The sequence below is a fragment of the Wyeomyia smithii genome, chromosome 1 (genome assembly GCF_029784165.1).
Source record: "Wyeomyia smithii strain HCP4-BCI-WySm-NY-G18 chromosome 1, ASM2978416v1, whole genome shotgun sequence".
Lineage (NCBI taxonomy): Eukaryota > Metazoa > Arthropoda > Insecta > Diptera > Culicidae > Wyeomyia > Wyeomyia smithii.
Genome location: NC_073694.1, coordinates 175,440,280 through 175,462,534, shown reverse-complemented (window position 1 = coordinate 175,462,534; position 22,255 = coordinate 175,440,280). Strand labels below are relative to the sequence as shown.

Genomic DNA, 22,255 nt, shown 5'->3' with positions numbered 1-22,255 from the left:
TCGCTGTCACCTGACTTCTTTGTTGCTAAATTAAGCATTTATGCTGTCGGAAAACCAATGAAATGAACAAAACCGTTTGAGCTTTAAAATGAAAATAAAATTTGTAACGGCCTAAATAAAAAACATCTCCAGAATAAAAATAATAAACCTTCGTGAAAATCTGGTATTTAAGATAAAATTTCATAAGGATTGTTGTTTTATTCCGTCAGATTTTATATTTAGGACAAAATTTCATGAGGAATCCAAAAAATCGCAAACGATTGGACCTTCCCTTCAAAAAACTATTCGTATTCTAATTTTCGCACAGGTAATGCTGATAAATGTACAGTTCCATATTTTTCCTTTAAAGGCTCATTAGTTCCCTTTAATTTGATTCCAGAAGATTCAAAATCGGTTCACGACACAAAAGTTACAAATTTTTGAAAATTGCGAATTTTGAAAAAGAGATCATTTTTTTGAGAAACCTTATAACCGAAAATGTTACTCTAAAGTTTCTAACAAATAACTGTTAACGTCGGTTTAAAAATTTTCAATAAAAAACCGATTATAGCGATTTCGAGCATGGGGTAAAAAAAGAGGCTGATGAAGTTGCTTGTAAGACACGGCCGCAAAGTTAGCGTAAAAATACAAAAATGTCATTGTAACTCTCGCTATAGCTTCACGAATACACTCGATTGGGGTTAATCAATTCGATGGTGTGAAGCGGTTAATTTCAGTAATAATTATTTTTGAATTCTTTTTTTTTTTAATAAATAATTGGTAACCTAAAAGAGAAATGTTGTTAAATCGACTGTTGAAAGCTGCTGGAACACAATTTTAGACAAAGTATCCACCTAACGTCAAAACAAAACAACGTAGGTAAAACTAAATCACGCTCGATGAAAATGTTACATCGTGTTTTTAAATTTAACTAGATACAAAACTCATTTTTACTGCTTCAATTGAAAATATGTGGTCATTCATAAAAGGACGGTTGGTTCTACTCTCCACAAAGCTGCTAATTAATCGAATTATGCTTCTTTCCCGATTTCCTCGGAAACAGAACAGTTTTATTATTCGGCAGAACACCTCCCTGGATGGATGCCATCACGCAGCAGACGATGTATTCGACTTGCCGGGATTGAAGCCCAGCACGTTATGAAGATTTTATTTCCGTTGACGTTGATGTAAATTCGATTGAACGAGATGGTGAGGTGATGATGAAATAAAAAAAAGAGTAAGGAGAGAACTTCCGCAATAACTAGGCGACGCGACGTAGGTGGTAGAATGGAAGAATTCGAAAAAAGGACGGACTGCGCTGCATACTGTTTGAAAGTGTTCAATCGAACGTTGGTCGCGAACTACATAAGTTTTTTCTCAACAAGCATCTCGGTAAGATGGCACCGAATACAAGTGGCAAAGCAGCCAAGTTCGAACTTCTGAACGTTTGATATTGCCAGGAGATGCTGGGTCTGAAGCTGGGGCTAAACTAAAGCTGTTCCAAAATATACTAGCTCGAAATAAACTTTAGTCACAATTTACATACAAACAGTTGAGTCGAACAAGTTTCGACAGTTTTTATACAAGGTAGCCACGTGAAAGTGATACACTTTATTTATGTTATAAAATTTAACTTGATTTCAATAATATCTATAAGTCGTAAAATTACAATGTAGTTCAAATTTTTCACCTTTGTGTTTGATAACGGCCCGTAGAAGCTTTTCGAAGTCGTTGCAAACCGCACGCAAATCTTCGTTCGGCAATTCGTCCCAAATCTTCGCCAAACGTTTTTTAAATGTGCCCAACCTAAGTGCCCAACGTCGTTCAACTTTCCTAGCATGTATCCCCAGATATTGAAGTCTAGCGAGTTCAAATCTGGTCACGGGGTCGGGTCGGGTTTCGGGTAACGCCAAAAAGTATCTTTCGGGTTCGGGTCGGGTACGGGTAATTTAAAACCAAGGCTTCGGGCTCGGGTCGGGCAGGGGTTTGAAAAATTCTCAATTGGTCGGGTACAGGTCGGGTACGAGTGATTCGATTTTCGTGCATTTTTAGAATTTAATTTTCAACATTTCAAGCCTAGGTAAATTAACATATAGTGGACCCCTTTTCCTATAGTGGAAAAATGTCTTGTCCAGCCAGTCTGCATCACAAACATTCATTAGTTCCGATTTAACACTGTTTTACAACTCTAAGCTTACAATCGTAAATCGGTAAGACTCCACCATGATATACAATTAAAGATGCATTTCTGCGCATGATAAAAAGCGTGTTATACGATTTCGACTTCGTTGAGCCACATTTGCGATAGTTTTCATACATTGATATACGATTTGTGGATGACTGGGAATTGAAATCCCTCTTTAATTAAATATGAAGTAACTTACACGAAAAATAAAACCCAAATGCTCCGTACACAATTATGATATCAATAAACAATAGATATCTTCAATCTCCCAGATGGTCTCGAGGTACGATACTGGCCTAACAAGCCGCTGTAGGTTCGAGTTTCAGCTCGGGAGAGGCTGTTAGTGTCAGTGGGATTGTTCACATAACAGTAGGCTGCGAAGTCTGTGTATAATAAACAGAAGTTCGAGTTCCGAATCAGAATGTTGCACCAAGGCTTTGCTTTTTATATCTTGCAGCGCAATTCAGATGGTCAAATTTCTCAATATCAGACGAGCGGACGTTCTCAGTGACAGGTGCTACGCTGGATTCTAGGAGAACCAATATATCGCCTGGACTCTGCGTTCATAACCATCCGTTTACATGAACACTCGGTTCTAGCCTCAACTCCGGCCATCATCTCGCGAAACCACATATGACAATCAGTGCATAAAATGTGCGAGGTGGGGGCGGGTATTTTGAAAACATTCGCCCTAACAACCCAACAAAGGAATACGAGTTTGAAAACTTCCGACAAAGATTCATCCCTGTAATCTGATAAGTGATATGGCCAAGATTTGATTGGATTAGTGTAAAAGTGTAAATATGATCATGTACATGTAGTGTGAGATTGATAAAAATGAATTATGAAATATAATGAAAAGTATTCGAGCATTTAAAGAACATCTCGGTTGACTGCTTTCCATAGCTGAAACTTTCAAATTTTTAGCGTAGAAAACGCAATAGAAATAATAAAAATAGATCCTAAAAACATATGGAAAGTGTCCATTATATTATGTTCCCGAAAAAATGATGAACATTTATGAGACCAATTCCGACATAAAAAGAGTTGTTGTGCTCCATTCTGCAGCTGAAAACATGAATTGTAATAAGTTATTACGACAACATTGTAGCACCTGCACAGTCGTGTCGCTCCCCTCTGCAACTATTTACCGCACAAAGTCATCCAAACAGATCATCTACACGTACCACATCTACCATAACCGCGAACATTATCTAACAAAAAATAGATTTATTTTGATCCTTGTTTAAGTCAGAAAAAGAATAGCTTCTACAGAGGCCGAGTTATTTGCGGACGGTATTGACACATTCGGTATCGACCGTAGGGCCGTGAAGGAGGGCTTCAGGCCTTTTAAGCGGCGAGGTTGGGACTTATAATTGACTCTACCAAAACAAAGTACATACCAGCTACTGGCAGGGAGCGTGGGAATGTCGGTGGTGCTGGTGCTGAAGTGACGATTGATGAGAACGAAGTGGTTGATGAAATTACAATTGTGACATGTGACAACGATATGAGCCGTTATGTGAAGCGACGAGTTTCAGCTGCGAAAGGGGCTTCTACTCAGTACGTAACCAGCTAAAGTCCCGTAGCTTACAAACTCGCACAAAATTAGCGCTGTATAGTGCGCTGATCCTCCCGGTGGACGCTGAAGGAAACTGATCGACGAGCGCTCGGAGTTTTGACGTAAAAACGTCTTACTTTAAAAGGGTGCCATTCCGAAATATCGAAAACAGAGTGAAACGGCAAAATGAAAGATTTAAAATGCTTGCAACTTTGTTACCACTGAACGAAGTTAAGTCATTGATATCTCGTTGTATAGAGAACAAATTTCTCTAGTTTATGAAAGCATTTTTTTAAACAGTTTTTTTTTAAGTGAACAGGTTCAAAATCATACCCAATTTGAATTCCCTAGCACAGCCGACACTAAAGTATACAAACGATTTGACTTTGTAAACGATTTGTTGTTGTTGTTGCTTTGTTCGCTTGAGCGAACAACGACATGCCTATCAGACGTATAACTGTCATAAGTCACATATGAAGCAGGCATGCAACAATTTAGTCTTCATTGTTAGTCCGATCACTGTAGCAAGAGGATGATTTACTGAAAACCGGATCGACCAGTAACAAGCAGACTAGCCGCAGCACAGCAGGCGACGATTTTATGTTTGTATGGTTTTTGCTGCAACATACGCTGATTTGATTGCAGCATTGCGTAGCATACGGGCGGCGCCTCGCTTTTCGGTGCATCAACATTTTTCGATTGAAGTAGGTAGGAGTTATTATTTTTGAACCACTCGCCAGAACGTTGATAATAATGATGAAAAGTTTGAATTCTCGCTTCTCTTCTTATTGTTCATTTTTTTTTAACTATATTTCTTTATTTTTTTAACTATAATAATAATTATATAATTAAGTAGTATAACACATACTAAAAGAAACAACAACAACAACAAACAAGTTTAAAATATAATTTAAAATAGCTCGATTGTTAAAATATAATGATCACATTTGGTAAAAAAATTTTTTTTTCAGCGTCACTTTTTAATCGCTTGAAATAAATCTAGTAGGTAAACAATATCGCACGCTTAGCCTTGGGGCTAATAGTGGTCTCGATCAACTAGATTAGTTGAGAGAATTCGTTATCGATATTGTTTTTGGCACATTTTGCATGTGTAGGATAAGTACAACGATACACCGTGCTCCAGTGCTGAGTCGAGAAAATTTCCAGCTCGAAAAGATCCTCGACTCGATCGGGAATCGAACCCGATATCACAACCGTGTGGGAGAGCTAGCCGACCGACATCACTAACCACAGAACCACGGGGACCACACATCTAGTAGGTACTGCATATTTTATAATTTTCAAGATAAGAAAATTCTGCATTGCTTCAAGAACGTGTTTGTGGGCTTGAAAAGGCCAATTGTACTTTGTACTTGGCAGGTGTAACGAAAACTGAATTGTTGCGCTACTGTATTTCTCCTGGTAGCAGCAAAAGTATGGGAGTCTGAGCTTGGCCGCTCTGCCGCCTGTCCGTTGCTCGCTTGTGTCTTTGGTGAGATCTTAACGATGTGCTCGTTGACAGTTGAACAGTTGACGAAAAACTAATGTTCTTCTCGCCCAGCGTTCGGCTCCATACCTAAAAACAGTGCGCAGCTCAGCTCAGCCTTTTTTACATTTTTCCATAATACCACATCCGTGGCCCCGCCTACTTGTGGCGTTAGTCCTCTCTGTAGGTATGCAAGACAATCGCACGGGTTTATTTTATCACATCGTCATTCATTTATTTCTCTACTGACTTTCTCGCAATTCGGGTATATATTTTAGTATCGGTTCCAATTCACATTTATTCTTCGTGATTGCGTCTCTACCCCGTGGGTGGTAAACGTAGAAAAAGACGCACAGCCAGGCCTAATGCTGCTAACGCCACGACCAGTACCCGTAAATTATGCGGGTTGGTACAATGATGAGAAGTCTTACAACCTCCTACTATTTTTGAACATAAAGTTCTGCGCTTGATATTTGGCGATGAATTGTAAGATACTCCATCTGACGCAGGCACTGACGCAATGGGCTGAACATGTAGCCAGAATGCCCGATGAGAGAGCTGTCAAAACTATCTTTAGCAGAGAGCCAGGAAGAAGCCGTCGACTCCGTGGTACGCTTTGCAGAAGATGCATGATCTGCTGTGGTACAAGGTGACTGGAGAACGGCTGCCCAACTCAGAAGAAGCTGGTCATCTCTAATTCGTTCAGTTTCGAGCTGGGAAACTCCCTCATTTCAAAAAAAAATATGTATTTCTGTAATGAATCGGTGGGTGATTGGATTCTGATAGTTTACAGATACAATACGCAATGTACCTATATAGAATATTTTCGAGTAAACTTTGAAAATAGTTCGAAAAACTTTGCTCCCCATGCCACAGATTTTTGCTTTCTTCCATGCCACAGTTTTATCATTTTCTACGAACTGATTTTAATAATGTTTTTGATTGATATTTATGAGTAAATTAAATCAATTATTTTCTCTCAAAAATCCAATCGATTCGTATCAGAGTTTCTGATCGATCAATGTTAGAAACTCGTGAATCTGATATGAAATGACCACTTTTTCTATGTTGAAATTTGTAGATTCTCATCCTAAACTCAAATCATCCTTCCACATTCATTGAGAGCCATTAGTCATCTCATTAAGCCGATAATCACGAAGAATGCCCGGATTTAACACCAAATTTTCACGAAATCATTGAACAAATAATCTAAATATGCTTACGTGCACTTTTGGAATCGTTTAGCATTGTATATTTACTAAAATTAGCTAGATTTATCCCGAGTTTTGTGAAACAAGTCATTTTCACAACGCTTCCATATCCATCTCAAAACTTGAACCACTGCTCAATTATTTATCTCACGACGCCCCCATATTCATCATACTGTTGATCATGAATGAACGTAGCCGCAGCCTGTCTTAGTAGGTTACCTAGATATCCGCTGCAGTTGTTTACGTGCAAAATTGGTAACCTAGGTAACTACTACAGTGGTGTAGATCTATGTCAATTATGTCGGAATAATTCAACATTTTCAGTATGATTTTTTCGTATTAATAGAAACTGATTTGACAACATTTGATTTTTTTCAACGCAGTGAAAACAGATGAAAATACATACAGTTAAAATTTAGGATTTGTAGAAACTCATCTGATATATTTCTGCTAATTCAAGCTGGTTTTTGATAATTTGAGGTGAACGTTTAAAAGATTGAAGTATTCTTAGTGTAGTGAGTGATTTTGTTTAGTGGTTAAAATAAAAAGTGGTCCGCTAGTAATGAAAAGAAAAACTTTGGTTGGCTGCTGAACGAGTTGTAGCCGCATAGAACAATGCGCTGATTTTGTTTTCTGATGTTTTCTGGTGATTGAATTAAATAAGTTTTCAAGTGCAGATGTCCGACTATAATATCAAATTTAGTGCTTTTATGTGAGTTTTTGAGGAATATACGTTATGAGGAGTCTAAAGTGAACTACGAAGAATCCATTTCATGGATTGGCAGATTGGTTTTAGAAAAAAATATGTGTTTTTTTTTTGTTTTCAATTGTGTTTTCATATTGTATGAGATGAATATATGGGCTTAGATAAATAATGGAGCAGTTTCTCTATACCGTAGACATTTCTAATGCTAATTTTCAAACACGTTTTCCAGGAAACTGTGAATCTTGAATTTTGCCGTGTTGCTTGGATCCAACTATATGAATAATGGATGACAGCTTCTACACAGTAGACAGAAACTGCATTCACAGATGATAAAGAATTTATAAAAAGTTCACTTCTGGTTGATTTTGCAGACAACGTTAACGTAAGCATAAGTTTAAGTAGTCGATTTTTGTCACATACAAACTTTAACTCTGCTATTTCTATCTAACGTTGGTTTCAAATTGTAAACAAGTCCTTAGCTAAAACATAATGAAACTCAAAGGTTAACTATAGAATCTCATCTCTATTATAATTCGGTTTACGACATTCCAGTTTTTGTAGCTAGAAGATATCTTCAAAATTCATTCCGTTCTGTTCGGCTATCTAGAGAATAAATTAATTCTAGCGCAACCCATTGTAAACTCGGTATTAATATTCATAACCCGTATTTGATATTTATACAGCAGGATCATTATCCGGTGTAAACCTTTGTCGACGCCTGTGTTGGTTCAGCGGGCGCTCTGCGTTGCTAAATCATTGCAAAGTCTACAAATAGCAGCACGCTCTCTACTAGACTTCACACTATGTCAGTTGAAGAGTGTCCGACTAGAGAAACCCCAGTTCCACCGTCCACCGTACGCATCCAGATTGTAAGAAATATCGCCATTGCCCTTTCTGGCACGTACTATCGCAGCCCAGTGTCCCATCCTGGACTGTGGACAATCATATTTAATCGAGGATATCTTGCACCGTCCATTCCATTATTTTGCTTATTACGCCAGCCCGGTTCCCCAGCGCTAAGTCAAGGTTAGTCGTTCACACTGGTTACGTGTCGGTGCGCTTAGATTCCACGCGAAGGACACCATCCACAGTACGAAAAACTGAATGGGAAAAATGCTCCTGCTGGTGGGATTGATTTGCCTCGGGCTCTGTGCTTATCGGATGCCAACCGCAAATGGATTCGAGATAGATATTCCTGGCATGGGAAAACTGGTAATGGAGGTGAGTAAGTGATGGGAATTATTAATATCACGCCTTGAGGGACAAACACGCACACACATACATAGTGCACAAATGCCTATATCCCAAAATTACAACGAATAGACAGATTTATGGTGGTGGAAACAAAATCTAATGAGCTAATTTACTGCGAGCTATGAAACATGTATAAATCTAATCCTGCTCGAGAAGGTGAATCGGTTTTGGCTATTACGAAGGAATTGTTTTCGGCAACTTGTATTTGTGGTGCGATACAAGAAGACATAACATTTTATTTTATTGTTGATTCTATTCAATATTCAAGGTAGAGTGCTTGAAAGAAGTGGTTGTAAAATATAATGGAAGCTCTTTGAAATAATTGAATTTTTACAGGCGTGGTCGCCATAAAGATAGTCGTTACAAAGAGCTTCAATTGTGTTAGCGGTGTTGTGGGGTAAAAAAATTCACTAGTGATTTTCCAGTTCATTCGAGCCACCACGAGCCAACCTGAACAAACAGCGGCAACAGATGACGGCGAAGACAAAGAAACTGTAGCGCCCGAAGCTGAAGAAAGACAAGAAAAGAAACCTGAAGACGCAGCAACGGAAAACCCAATAGAAGAAAATGATGCAACTACTGCGAAGGGTTCTGACGATGATCAAGACAGTGAAGCAATTGGCACTTCTCCAACACTGGCGGATAGTGACGTGACAAAATCGACAGAAGGTAACAGTAACCATAACGAGAGTCAACCAGACGAGAAAGCAACAACTGCTGTCACTCCAAACCCACAAGACGGTGCAACACCAGTGAAAAATTCAACAATTGGTACTACTCCAACACCAGCAGAGGAACCGAATACCGCGAAAGAATCAAACGAGAGTCAACCAGACGGAAAAGCTCTTGCAGAAACAGAAAAGCCCGAGAATACAACAAAACAAAATGATCCTGAGAAACCAGAGCAAACAGCTCCACCTTCACGAGAAACTGAACCCCTTGAAACAGAAGATAACAAAACGGATAATCCGGAAGAAGTTGGCACCCCTGACCCGCCAGACGCTATAAGTGCAACAACCGTGAAGGATTCTGACAGCGATCAAGACGTTTCATCGAATGGCACTCCTGCAGAGAATGAGCCTCAGAACGAGTCTATTCCAACAGAAGCCAGTAAAACGGAAAAGCCCAAACAAACAACAGTGGAAGCCAAGAATCCATCGAAATCGAAAGAAGACGTACCAGAACAGCACCAGATGCAGAATTATCCAAAGATAACGGATCCAACAGCATCTGAAAGACCAGCTGAAGATCCATCGTCAAACGGGCAAAAAGGAGCAGATCTGTGGTCTGACGCGGAGAAACCACCGAAGGAATTCGGAACAGAGTTGGACCTCGACCCGAGGAAGATTGACAGTAACGTCTGCTTGCAACCGGAAACCTTTCTTCCAACACTCGAACTTCCACACGATTTATTACGGAACATGTTTCAAAATACGAGCGGTGAAAACGTACCTTTTCAAGTGCAAAACTTTCTGAATTTTTTCGTGTCGACAATCCATTCCTTACTTAACCCACAACTGATTTTGGATCAGCTGGACAGAATTCCCGGTAAAATTCAGATTATGATAGGGAAATTCAACCAGCAAAAAGCCGAAGGCATTCAGTTGGTGAAGAACAAAATGGACTCCATAGCGGAGAGTGTACAACAGAAAATTTCCCAGAATTTAGCCAGTGTGAATTTATGCGATGAAAAGGCTAAACAGTGCATGAAACACGTTCAGAGAGTATACCAATCGTACCAAAGGGCATTGCAGAACCGAATTGGATCGTGTGTTGGAAACGTTCAAAATATGATTAACACACAACAGATTATGGCTGATAACCTGATAACAAATATTGTTCCAGTTAAAGGGCAGAATCGAGAAAGCGTTACAACCTATCCTGGAGCGGATCGCAAACCTGGGCGACCGGCTGAAATCCATGATCACTTCAAACAACAACTGCTTCGACCGAACGTTAAATTCAAACGCTACGAATATAATGCAACAGCTTGTAAAAACCACAAGCCAAACTTGTTTACAGTAGAGTAGAATTTCAGTTGAATTGTTGAATAAAATAGTTATGTGTTGCAAACAACTAGCTGTTTTATAATAATTATAATAAAAAAGAAAGACGTCATATTATTAAGAAAAACAAAAAAAAAAGTTTTAATTTATTTACTTCCAGAAAAAAATGAGTGGCAACACTGTTTTCGTACGCCTGGCAGATGACCAACAAGCGTCAGATGCAACAACTGACTCACTGGATGACCTAGATGACTTCGACGATGACGACCTCTGGAGTGACTTAGACAAAGAATCATTGCAAAGAGAATTCGGTGAAGATTTGGACTTAGAGTTGCAGCAGCCCTGCCAACAGGGATCCGACGTTGAACTAAACTTCGAGCTACCTTTCGATCTAGTGCAAGGCATGTTCCACCAGTCGCCTAACGTCGACCATCACAAAAATGTGCCGCAAACGGCACTCTCCAGGCTTCAATCACTTTTGGATCCCAAAAAAATGATAGAACAGCTGGACGCCATCCCGGGACAGATGCAGTCATTATTGAACAACTTTCGGCTGAAAAAAGCAGAAGCCATTCAATCGGTGCGGGAAAAAATGAACTCGCTGTCGGCGGGTGTAGGAGAGAAAATTCGTGCTAAGTTTGCTTCCGAAAATGCGACGGCCGGCTGTGGTGAAAAAGTAGAAGCTTGCAGTGATAGCGCCCAGCAAGCTTTAAAACCTCATCAGGAGGCACTGCAGCGAAAAATAAAATCCTGTGTAGGGCGGGTTCACAAGCTTGTAAATTCACACGAAACTGCAATCAGTAACCTATTACAGAGATCTAACGATTTCATGAACGAATTTAATGAATGTAGGAATCAAGCAGGCGGGACAATGATTTCTTCAATGCTTAATTTTGGCAGATGCACGGCAAAAATGGTAAGTTTTTAAAATCTTATAGTGTGGAGAGATGTTATTTCAGTTATTTATTCAGATTACGGATCGAATCGGGCAAACTCTGAAGCCTCTACTCGAGCGGTTTGAAAGTTTGGGCGAGCAACTGAAGTCCAGAGTTTCCAGAAACAATTGCTGCTTCGATGGGGTGCTCCAATCAAAAGCTTTCGAGACGTTTCAGAAACAGTTGAGCACTGCAAATATAGGTTGTCTGGAGTAGTGCCAAACAACTTGTGTTATAGTTGATTAATAAAGTATGATGGTGACTTCAAGCATACGCAAAATCAATCCGAACAGAATTAAACTTAACGGCTTTCTCTTTGATGGTTCTGCTCGTTCTATTACCAAGTGTTACCCGGTTCACTGTTTTCGAGTTTTTACTCAATGTAGAAAGTGTAACTGACAGTGTTGTAGTATCTATACTTATGGTAGGGCTATCGTCACTATCTTAATGCAAAACACATAAACCAGCTCTCCGAGTCGGAACATTGCATGATTGAAGGTTTCTAGTTTCTGGCACGGTAGTTTAGAAAAAATGTAATATAAATATCGTTGCAACCTTGTACCCACGCTTCCTGATATTTAGGAAGCATTTATCGAGCTTACTAAAAGCCTTGGGTAATTTTCCTACAAGTAGAACACGCTTTTCTCCAATACTATTTTCAGCAGTGATGGCATAAACTCGTGCAAAGTTGAACTGAGTAACACTTTTCCAGATTTGAGTTCAACTTGAATCTGCTTCCTCTCGATAGTTTGAGTTTTTTTCGCACCGCACACTCTGATCGATTGAGTTTAAATGCGTGCAATGCATGCAGTGCACGATGTATTCAACGATGCAGGCGATGATGTGACGCGATGAGTTTTGTTTTTAGATCGAGTTTATGCTTTCAAAGGACACTACAACAAACTGTTGCAGCAGACGGGGCACGAATTTCATCGCAATTCGATTTTTATGCAATTGTTGTTATGCAGGATTCAAACTCAAATCTAACTTAAGTGTACTGAACTGTTAGTAGGGTTCACGTGCAAACCGAAAATAAATGTGCAAGCAAGTTTTAAAACTCACTTGGATACGAGTGCAAATTCACACTGCCTACTCTGACTTTCAGAATTAAAATAGCTCTGCTGATTGCTAGATAACTAGTTTGTTTCATGAAAAAAATCCATTTTATTTTTCAAAATAAATAACATTGTATAGGATATTTTTTCCTATAATACCTAGAAGTATAGAAACTAAAATACTAATCTAACCACTATTCTTTAGATAGGGGAGCACTGTACAAAACGAACCAGTCAAGTATTTACGCAATTTACAGGGCCAATATTTTTTAATAATAATTAATAATTTTTAGGCGACATTGAACATGTGAGATGATTGTAGGATCTATATAATGTATGTTTATGATAAAGCTAATTCCAAAATATTCGATTCCAATGTTATTTTTCAGCAGGCGAATTGAGAAGCGCCTTACGTCTCAAAAGTAAAATTTGAAGCAAATAAACATATTCTAAGTTGTCAAGCAATATTTTGCAGCGCTTGACAGTGCATTCTATTCCAATTTTAATTAAGATTGTTTTGAATATAAGTTGACGAAAGTTAGTGAAACAAATTGAAAAATTCATAGTGGTATAAATTCCCAAAGTTTGTGACGTCAAAGTAGCCGTCAAATTTTAGATACACACTAAATTAAAATGTTTTCTAATTTTTTTTCTGGAAATAATTTTTCAAAATTTGTTTAAAATAACATAAAAATGGATGCATTTACAAAGGTTATCATTATAAGCTTTTTGATTTATAATAATTGCTCAGATTATACATATCATCGATATAAAATTGTTCTTAGAAATGCAGGAATTGAAAAAATGCTTCAAAACTTTATCACTAAAATTCTGTAATTAATTTCCTTGTACGTTCCCTCCCGAAAAAAATAACATTAAAAAAACCTTAAAAGTTGCTGTAATTGTACATAGTTATGCCATAATTTAACTATATTTTTCATTGTAAATACATCAATTTTACATTAAATATCATTGTCCAGAACAATAAAAAACATCGTTTTTGCCATTTTTACAATGAAAAAGGGGGGTCGTTATGTATCTTAACAGCATTTTTACAGGCATTTTTCCCATACATTTAGAAGTCACTGACAATGTTTTTCATGGTAAAATTATTGTCGATGGTAGATTCAACAACAAAAAACGTTGTTGAAACATGGTAATGACAACAATCGTTTGCCAGCTTACAATAAAAAAAACCGTGTTTTTTATGGTTACAATAAAAAACATTGTCCGTTTATTGTTTTCACCGCAAAGTACATCGTAATTTTTTTTCGGGCAGTTGCTCCCAGCTGGTCTCGAGGTACGATGCTGGCCTTACAAGCCAGTCGTCGTATGTTCGAGTCCCGGCTCGGGAGAGACTGTTAGTGTCAGTAGGATCGTAGCGCTGGCCCCGTAATTGCCCTGTGCACTTAACAGTCGGCTGCGAAGTCTGTGTATAGTAAACAGAAGGTCGAGTTCCGATACGGAATGTTGCACCAAGGCTTTGCTTTGATTACGTTCCCTGAGCATGCCCACGCTGAAGACCAGTAAGGGGTAACAGCGAATTAGGCCGACTTAAAAGACAAAAAAATGCCAGCCTTCGTGCCTATCATAGGATGAGAAATGCCTCCAATCGATATCTGCCTAAACTAGCTAGCTCTAAATACATATAAGAATCTATATAAGGTGAGGTGTTGAAATTGCCAATCACACGAGAGATTCAGCACACTCTTTAACGAAACCATAAGTTTCCCAAAAGTTGGAAGTCATCGCACATGTTTCCCATATTTAAGAAAGGTGATGAGCAGAATGTAAAACATTACCGTGGAATTACTTTATTGTGCGCGTTTTCAAAGATTTTCGAAATTTTTGCCTATGAACACGTTATGTTCCGCGTGAAAAATTACATATCAACTTCCGAACACGGAATATATCCAGGCTGATAAGTAACAACAATTATATTGGGGTTAACTGCGTTCCCAACCAACCATTTTGTTGATTTACGGCTTGTTAAGCTGTCATTAAATGGACTTCAGCTGGACTAAAGATTAATAAGCTGTTAAGCAACAAAATTGTTTGTTGGGTTGTGTTTGCACACTAGGGAGCAGGGTAACCAAATTGATTTCATATACACTGATCTCAAAGCGGTTTTCGACCGGGTGGAGCTTAATATTTGCTCGCTAAGCTGAACCGACCTAAGCTGCTATCCCGGAACTTAAACGTCAAGTTGGGATCATCACAATTTTGTTAATTTTTGATCCGCTACCACATGGTAGCATTTTGGGCCCACTACTTCTCTAACTGTTCCTAAGCGATGTCAATTGGTTGCTGCCTCATGGATCCAGATTAGATTATCCTGATGATGTTAAAATCTATTTACTGATAAAATCTATCGACGACTGCGTGACACTTCAAAGTTATGTAGATTTGTTTGCTCAATAGTGTAGCTCTAACTGTATATTAAACAGCATCACAAAATGCACTGTTATCAGCTTCAGTCGCAAAAATAGCCTTTGGTTCACGATTACTGCATTGTGGATACGTATTTAAAATGCAGTGACAATGTACCTGATCTTGGTGTGGTATTGGATACTCATTTGATGTTCAGACAACGTTATATGATGATAACACTGGTCGAAAAAAGCGAAAATAATGCTGCCCCGAAGCTCAAAATGATCACCCTAGAAATATTTTAGCTTTTCAACCATTCTTGTGAATTTTAGTACCCCTAGCCATTGCAAAACTGTTGAATCGACATACTAAATAAATTATTACCTTTAGTTCTGTCTGATTCCAAAAGTAATTTATTCAGTGTCTCTTATATCTAAACATCGTACATTGTCCGATAGCGATTGTTAAAGTGAAACACAATATCATTGTTCCGAGTGCTGCAACGCATACAGGCATGTACAGGCCTACAGGGTGAAGAAAAATTATCCGTGTTCAATGTTTTAGTCATAACTTTATTCTTTCAATATTAAACAACAACATATTTATACAAAATGTAGATACATTAGCATGGTTTGTAATATTCACATCATGGACTCGAAAAGTCCGCTCTTGGCTTCAACGCACGCCTTCAACCGTTTATGAAAATTATCGACGATGAACGATAGTTTCTCCACAGATATGGCATCCCCCCAGGCTTTGGTTGGACTAGCTTTCAAATGATACAATGATTTGTGTGGTTTAGTACAGGCTCTGGATTCAAGAATAGACCAAACGGAATAGTCCATTGGATTTAAATCAGGAGAGTTTGAAGACCATTCATCTTAAGTTAAATATCTCTGTAAAAGTCTGCTACAGAGGTCCAGTGTTTTTTCGCTCCATGCGATTGAGCCCAATCTTGTTGTCATGTCCATTTAGTTTTACCGAAATGTACACGTGCCCAAGGTGCCACTGTGTTGGGGAAAAGCTTTTGGTGAACAAATTGATTGATTTTTACACCCTTTTCAAAGAATATTAAGGGGATTTTACCGTAGCCGTAACTCCCGCCCAAACTATCACCGAAACTGGATTATGTGATCGAGCTACGTTCATACGCTTAGAAGAGCCTTTAGGCAAAAGCTGACGGTCATTTTGGCGGTTATGAAATTGCTCCACAGTGAAAATTTTCTCATCGGTGAAAAAAATTGTGCGATGGCATCCATCGATAAATTTTTTCAACAGAATCTGCGTAATTCATAATGGCACTCAATGGGATTTCGTGGTTTCGTTTACATATAGCCAAGGTTAAAAATTGCATAGGTGAGCTCATTTGGACATCTGTCAAATCTTAGTTATACACTGAAACAAAAAACACGGATAATTGTTCCTCAGCCTGTATACAGCGCGCAACTCGGCTATACAATTTATCATGCTATTGTTGAGTCCTGCCAGTTTTCATCAGGGTGGTTCAGCATTATTAGGGTGGTGCTAAATTGATAATTGAACAAAAACATGTCAACTTCCGTCAAAGTTTCACAGAGTAACTACTCTCCAGGTTCGTCGCTTCAACATTGTGTTCGCGAGAAAACTCATTTAAGTCTGTGAAAAAATGCTGGTAGCTAGAGGCACTGAAATTCACTGAAATGGTTGATTATAGTATCTTTTATTTTTTTCCAGTTTGAGCTCTAGAGCCAAACATGCGTATATCAGGTGATCGCAGCAAGCCTAGAGCGCGAACAGACGTAAATTTTTGACGTGGTTTTAATGTTATTAGAAAAAATCGAAAATTATGTTCCTTGTGGTACATTTTATGAATTACCAGTAGTGCAATGGTGTTTTATTGTTACGTGCTTGAGGTGTTGTCATTAAAGTGAATCAGGAATAGAAAAAATGCCATCCCAGATCGATCCGGCATAATGTCCTTCAAACCTTCAGCGAAATTGTAGAAACAGGTGTTCGTGGTAGCATCAGAGCCCCATTAGCGCAACGGAAAAATTGACAGTGACAACAGTGGAAAATTTAGAAATCAAAACCATCATTTCGTCGTGTCGCTGCGGGCGTTCAAGGTCAAAGCATTTTTGGTTTCGATTTCAGTGGCCGTTTAGGTCCGGCAAGGCAGAACGTCGACAAGAACGTAATGCTGGATGGTGAGTTCGTTCCATGCGATTGTTTACAAGCGAGGGTTGACTCATGTTAGTGTACGCGAAGTGTCAGAGGGAACCATTTATTTTGCTTGAAAAACAGGAGATATAGACCATTTCTTAGTATATATGGAACTCAAATTCATTACCTAATTCATATTCCTTTCAGAGAGCGAGTAATGGCGCCATAAGCTAAAATGCTAGTACTAGAGTTAGTACTCAAGTTCCAACCGTAAGAGTTAAAGCGAGTAAATGCATAGCGTCGGACCCTGGTTTCAAACCCCGAACATAAGGGGGAAATACCTATGTTCCATCCCAGGTCAAGAAAGGAGTGTACTTTCTTAGCTTTGTCACTCCCAACGAATTATATTACTTATTACATACGGATCGGTTGATACGGATTGTCCCCGTTCTTAGATTATATTGGTGCTTATTACGGGAGTCACTTCACGGTGAAATCAGAGTGAAGTGAATGAAGTCCTATTACGGGACTCACGTAAGTGAGAAAAACGTCGCAAAGTGACATCTTCCGTTAAATCTGGGTTATTATGAGTGTCATATGAATGAAGTGAAAACGGAAAAAACCGACGTTTCGCGTGGAATTTTTTCACGACCATTTTGAATGGTGAAATGATTTCACGGAGATGGAAAACGATTGAAAATTGATTGATTTTTGACCTAATGATTTTACATACCCGCACGAGACGTGGCATAACCGATTCGAGTCTGTCCGTCGAGTGTATATTGGAAAGTGCCAAAGGGTGCTTTAAGAACAAAACCTGTCCCGATGTAAAGGTGCTCGACTGCAAGCAATTGCGGTCAGCATCGATCATCGGTGGCAAAACAGTATACACTCCGTCAGACTCGTTTCGAGTTACGTTCGCCGGGTCAGCGCTACCAAGCCACGTCTCGATCCACCGGGTTCGTCTCCCTGTGCGATTATATGTGCCTCGCGTCATGAACTGCCTGAATTGTGAGCAGTTAGGCCACACCGCCGCCTACTGCTGCAATAAGGCACGTTGTGGCAAGTGTGGGGATAATCATGCGGATGAGTCCGGCAGTAAAAATGCTAAAAAATGCATTCACTGTGGGGAGAGTCAAAATGAGCTCTCGACATGTGCGGTGTACATGCAGCGCAGGGATAAAATAAAGAGGTCTCTCAAAGAGCGTTTGAAGCGTTCTTACGCTGAGATGCTGAAGAAGACCGTTACCACTTCTCCCATTACATCAAACCCTTTTGATCTGTTGTCCTCTGATGAAACCGATTCTGACGATTCACCAGCGGGAACATCTTACGCCAATCCTGGGGAGTCTAGAAAGAGGAAAAATATTTCCTCTCCTAAACTTCCCAGAAAAGGTCCTAAGATTTCTCAAAGTGAAATGAAAGTTACAAACAAACCAAACAGTGCTGCGGAAAAACCGAAGCAAACTCCTCCTGGGCTTGCAAATTTAAAGTCCCAGAAGGAGTTCCCAGCACTGCCAGGAACATCTAAAACCCCAGTTGTTCCTTTAGCACTCCCAGTTGATGAAACAAACTCTGGATTAGTGAAATTTTCTGACATTGTGGATTGGATTTTTGAAACTTTCAATGTACCCGATCCAATTAAAATTTTTCTTACAGCATTCCTCCCAACAGTTAGATCATTTTTGGAGCAGTTGACTGGCCAATGGCCCCTCCTTGCAGCGATTGTATCCTTCGATGCCTAATTCAACTGCGTATATGAAGGATTCTATCTCTGTCTTACAGTGGAATTGTAGAAGTATTTTACCAAAAATTGATTCGTTTAAAGTTTTGATAAATAAAAACAAATGCGATGCATTTTCCCTTTGTGAAACTTGGCTTACTTCAAATATTGATCTCAACTTCCATGATTTTAATATTATTCGCCTTGATCGAGACACCCCATATGGAGGAGTACTTTAAGGGATTAAAAAGTGCTACTCTTTCTATCGTATTAACCTCCCCTCGATTCCAGGCATCGAAGTTGTCGCATGTCAAATGACAATACAAGGTAAAGAGCTTTGTATTGCCTCAATATATATTCCTCCCAGAGCACAGGTTGGGCAACGGCTGCTCTCTGATTTAATAGAACTTCTTCTCTCGCCACGTTTGATTTTGGGAGACTTCAACTCTCATGGCGTGGCTTGGGGTTCCCCTTACAATGATAACCGCTCCTCTTTAATCTATAACCTTTGCGATGATTTCGACATGACTATTTTAAACAACGGCGAAATGACACGTATCCCGAAACCTCCAGCGCGCCCAAGCGCTTTGGATCTATCCTCATGTTCGACGTCGCTACGGTTGGATTGCACATGGAAGGTAATCCTCGATCCTCACGGTAGCGACCACTTGCCTATTCTTATTTCAATTAATAACGGGTCAACTCGCATGCGACCAGTTGACATTCCGTATGACCTCACACGAAATGTCGATTGGAAGTTATACGAGGAAATGATTTCAAAAGCGGTCGATTCGATTCAACATCATCCACCACTTGAAGAATACAACCTCCTCGCGGGATTGATTCTCGACGCCGCGTTGCAAGCCCAAACGAAGGAATATCCCGGCGTAACGATCAAAGAACGGCCTCCCACTCCGTGGTGGGACCAAGAGTGCTCCGATGTCTACACGCAAAGATCCGACGCGTTTTTGGCCTACCAGAAGGGAGGTATACCTGGCGACTATTTACGGTATTCGGAGCTTGATACCAAGCTTAAAAGCTTGGCTAAAGCAAAGAAACGTCGGTTCGTGAACGAGACGTCGAGGGAGACATCGATGAGCACTCGTTGGAACACAGCCCGAAGAATGCGGAATCGCGTAACGGTCAACGAAAGCGAGGAGTCTTCAAGTAGGTGGATATTTGATTTTGCTAGGAAAGTATGTCCGGACTCTGTTCCTGAGCAAAACATTGTTCGCGATGCGTCTCCGGGCCGAGAATCACCTTTTACGATGGCAGAATTTTCAGTTGCCCTCCTGTCCTGTAACAATAACGCGCCTGGGTTAGATAGAATCAAATTCAACTTGTTGAAGAATCTACCTGGCAATGCCAAGAGGCGCTTGTTGAACTTGTTCAATAAGTTCCTGGAGCAAAACATTGTACCGCAGGATTGGAGGCAAGTGAAGGTGATTGCCATCCAAAAACCAGGGAAACCAGCTTCTGATCACAACTCTTATAGGCCGATTGCAATGCTATCCTGTATCCGGATATTGATGGAAAAAATGATACTCCGTCGTTTAGACCATTGGGTCGAATCAAATGGTCTACTATCAGATACTCAATTTGGCTTCCGCCGTGCCAAAGGGACGAATGATTGTCTTGCGTTGCTTTCAACAGATATTCAGCTGGCGTATGCTCGCAAAGAACAAATGGCGTCTGCGTTCTTGGACATTAAGGGGGCTTTTGATTCCGTTTCTATTGACATTCTTTCGGGTAAACTTCACCGACAAGGATTTTCTACAATTTTGAACAATTTATGGCACAATTTGTTGTCCGAAAAGCAAATGCATTTTACGCATGGCGATTTGGCAACTTTTCGCATTAGCTACATGGGTCTTCCCCAGGGCTTATGTTTAAGCCCCCTTCTTTACAACTTTTATGTGAATGACATCGACGAATGTCTGGCAAATTCATGCACGATAAGACAACTTGCAGACGACAGTGCAATCTCTGTTACAGGAGCCAAAGCTGCCGATTTGCAAGGACCATTCCAAGATACCTTGGACAATTTGTCTGCTTGGGCTTCACAGCTAGGTATCGAATTCTCTCCGGAAAAAACTGAGATAGTAGTTTTTTCTAGGAAGCTTGAACCTGCTCAGCTGCAAACACAATTAATGGGTAAAACGATTCCTCAGGTTTTGGTACACAAATATGTAGGTGTCTGGTTCGACTCTAAAGGCACCTGGGGTTGTCACGTTAGGTATCTGATGAAAAAATGTCAACAAAGAGTGAATTTTCTTCGTACAATAACCGGACAATGGTGGGGAGCCCATCCAGGAGACCTTATAAGGCTTTACCAAACAACGATATTGTCTGTTATTGAATACGGGTGTTTCTGCTTCCGCTCCGACGCAAACACACATTTGATCAAACTGGAGCAATTACAATATCGTTGTTTGCGTATCGCCTTAGGTTGCATGCAGTCGACCCATACGATGAGTTTGGAGGTATTAGCTGGAGTACTACCATTTAAAAACCGCTTCTGGAGCCTGTCTTCTCGTATTCTTATCAAATGTGAGGTCTTGAACCGTCCCGTGACTGAAAATTTTGAAAGGTTAATCGAACTTAATTCTCAAACCCGTTATATGACATTGTATTTCCATCATATGTCCCAAAATATTAACCCTTCTTCGAATATTCCAAATCGTGTCGACTTATCAAATACTTTTGATTCTACTGTGTTTTTCGATACATCCATGATAGAAGAAACTCGTGGAATCCCGGATCATTTACGCGTGCAGCAGATCCCCAAAATTTTTTCCAATAAATATCGAAACATCAACTGCAACAATATGTTCTACACTGACGGATCACTTCTTGATGGGTCCACTGGCTTCGGTATTTTCAATAACAATTTAACCGTCTTCCATAAGCTCGATAATCCTGCTTCTGTTTACGTCGCAGAATTGGCTGCAATTCAGTACACCCTAGGGATTATCGAAAAAATGACCAAGGACCATTATTTCATCTTTACGGACAGTCTCAGTTCCATTGAGGCTCTCCGATCGATGAAAGATGTTAAGCACTCTCCGTATTTCCTGGGGAAAATACGGGAACATCTGAGTGCTTTATCCGAAAAATCGTTTCAGATTACCTTAGCGTGGGTCCCTTCTCACTGCTCGATACCGGGCAATGAGAAAGCGGACTCTTTGGCTAAGGTGGGCGCAACAAACGGTGATATTTATGAAAGACCAATTGCCTTTAATGATTTTTTTCGCACTTGTACGTCAGAATACGATCATCAGTTGCCAAATGCTTGGACCAGAGGGGAACTGGGAAGGTGGTTACATTCCATAATCCCCAAGGTGTCGACGAACCCGTTCAAGGGGTTGGATGTAGGTCGGGATTTCATTTGCGTGATGTCCCGGCTTATGTCCAATCACTATAGATTTGACGCGCATCTCCGTCGTGTTGGGCTCGGGGAAAGTGGTATCTGTGCCTGTGGTGAAGGTTATCACGACATAGAGCATGTGGTTTGGTCATGCCCTGTACACCGTGACGCCAGGTCTAGATTAATAGCTTCCCTGCAGGCCGAAAGTAGGCAGCCGGCTGTTCCTGTTCGTGATGTCTTGGCGAGCCGTGACCTATCCTACATGTCCCTTATATACG

The 22,255-nt window shown here is 39.9% G+C and overlaps 2 protein-coding genes across 5 annotated transcripts in view; one reads left to right on the top strand and one right to left on the bottom strand.

Moving 5' to 3' along the window:
- The window catches only part of LOC129725322 (uncharacterized), a 201,751-nt gene that overhangs the window by 83,344 nt on the left and 96,152 nt on the right, over nt 1-22,255 (bottom strand). The gene's annotated exons all lie outside the window — the stretch shown is intronic.
- Nucleotides 7,942-10,412, top strand: LOC129717369 (cell surface glycoprotein 1-like). The gene is made up of 2 exons (XM_055667247.1): nt 7,942-8,349; nt 8,808-10,412. The coding sequence occupies exons 1-2, from the start codon at nt 8,233-8,235 to the stop codon at nt 10,410-10,412; spliced, it is 1,722 nt and encodes a 573-aa protein (XP_055523222.1). The 5' UTR covers nt 7,942-8,232.

What these genes read in the sequence shown, in the direction of transcription:
- LOC129717369 (XM_055667247.1), top strand. Translation starts at nt 8,233, where the DNA reads ATGGGAAAAATGCTCCTGCTGGTGGGATTGATTTGCCTCGGGCTCTGT. An exon ending in TGGGAAAACTGGTAATGGAG is followed by an intron (nt 8,350 to 8,807) that starts GTGAGTAAGTGA and finishes GTGATTTTCCAG; the next exon opens with TTCATTCGAGCCACCACGAG.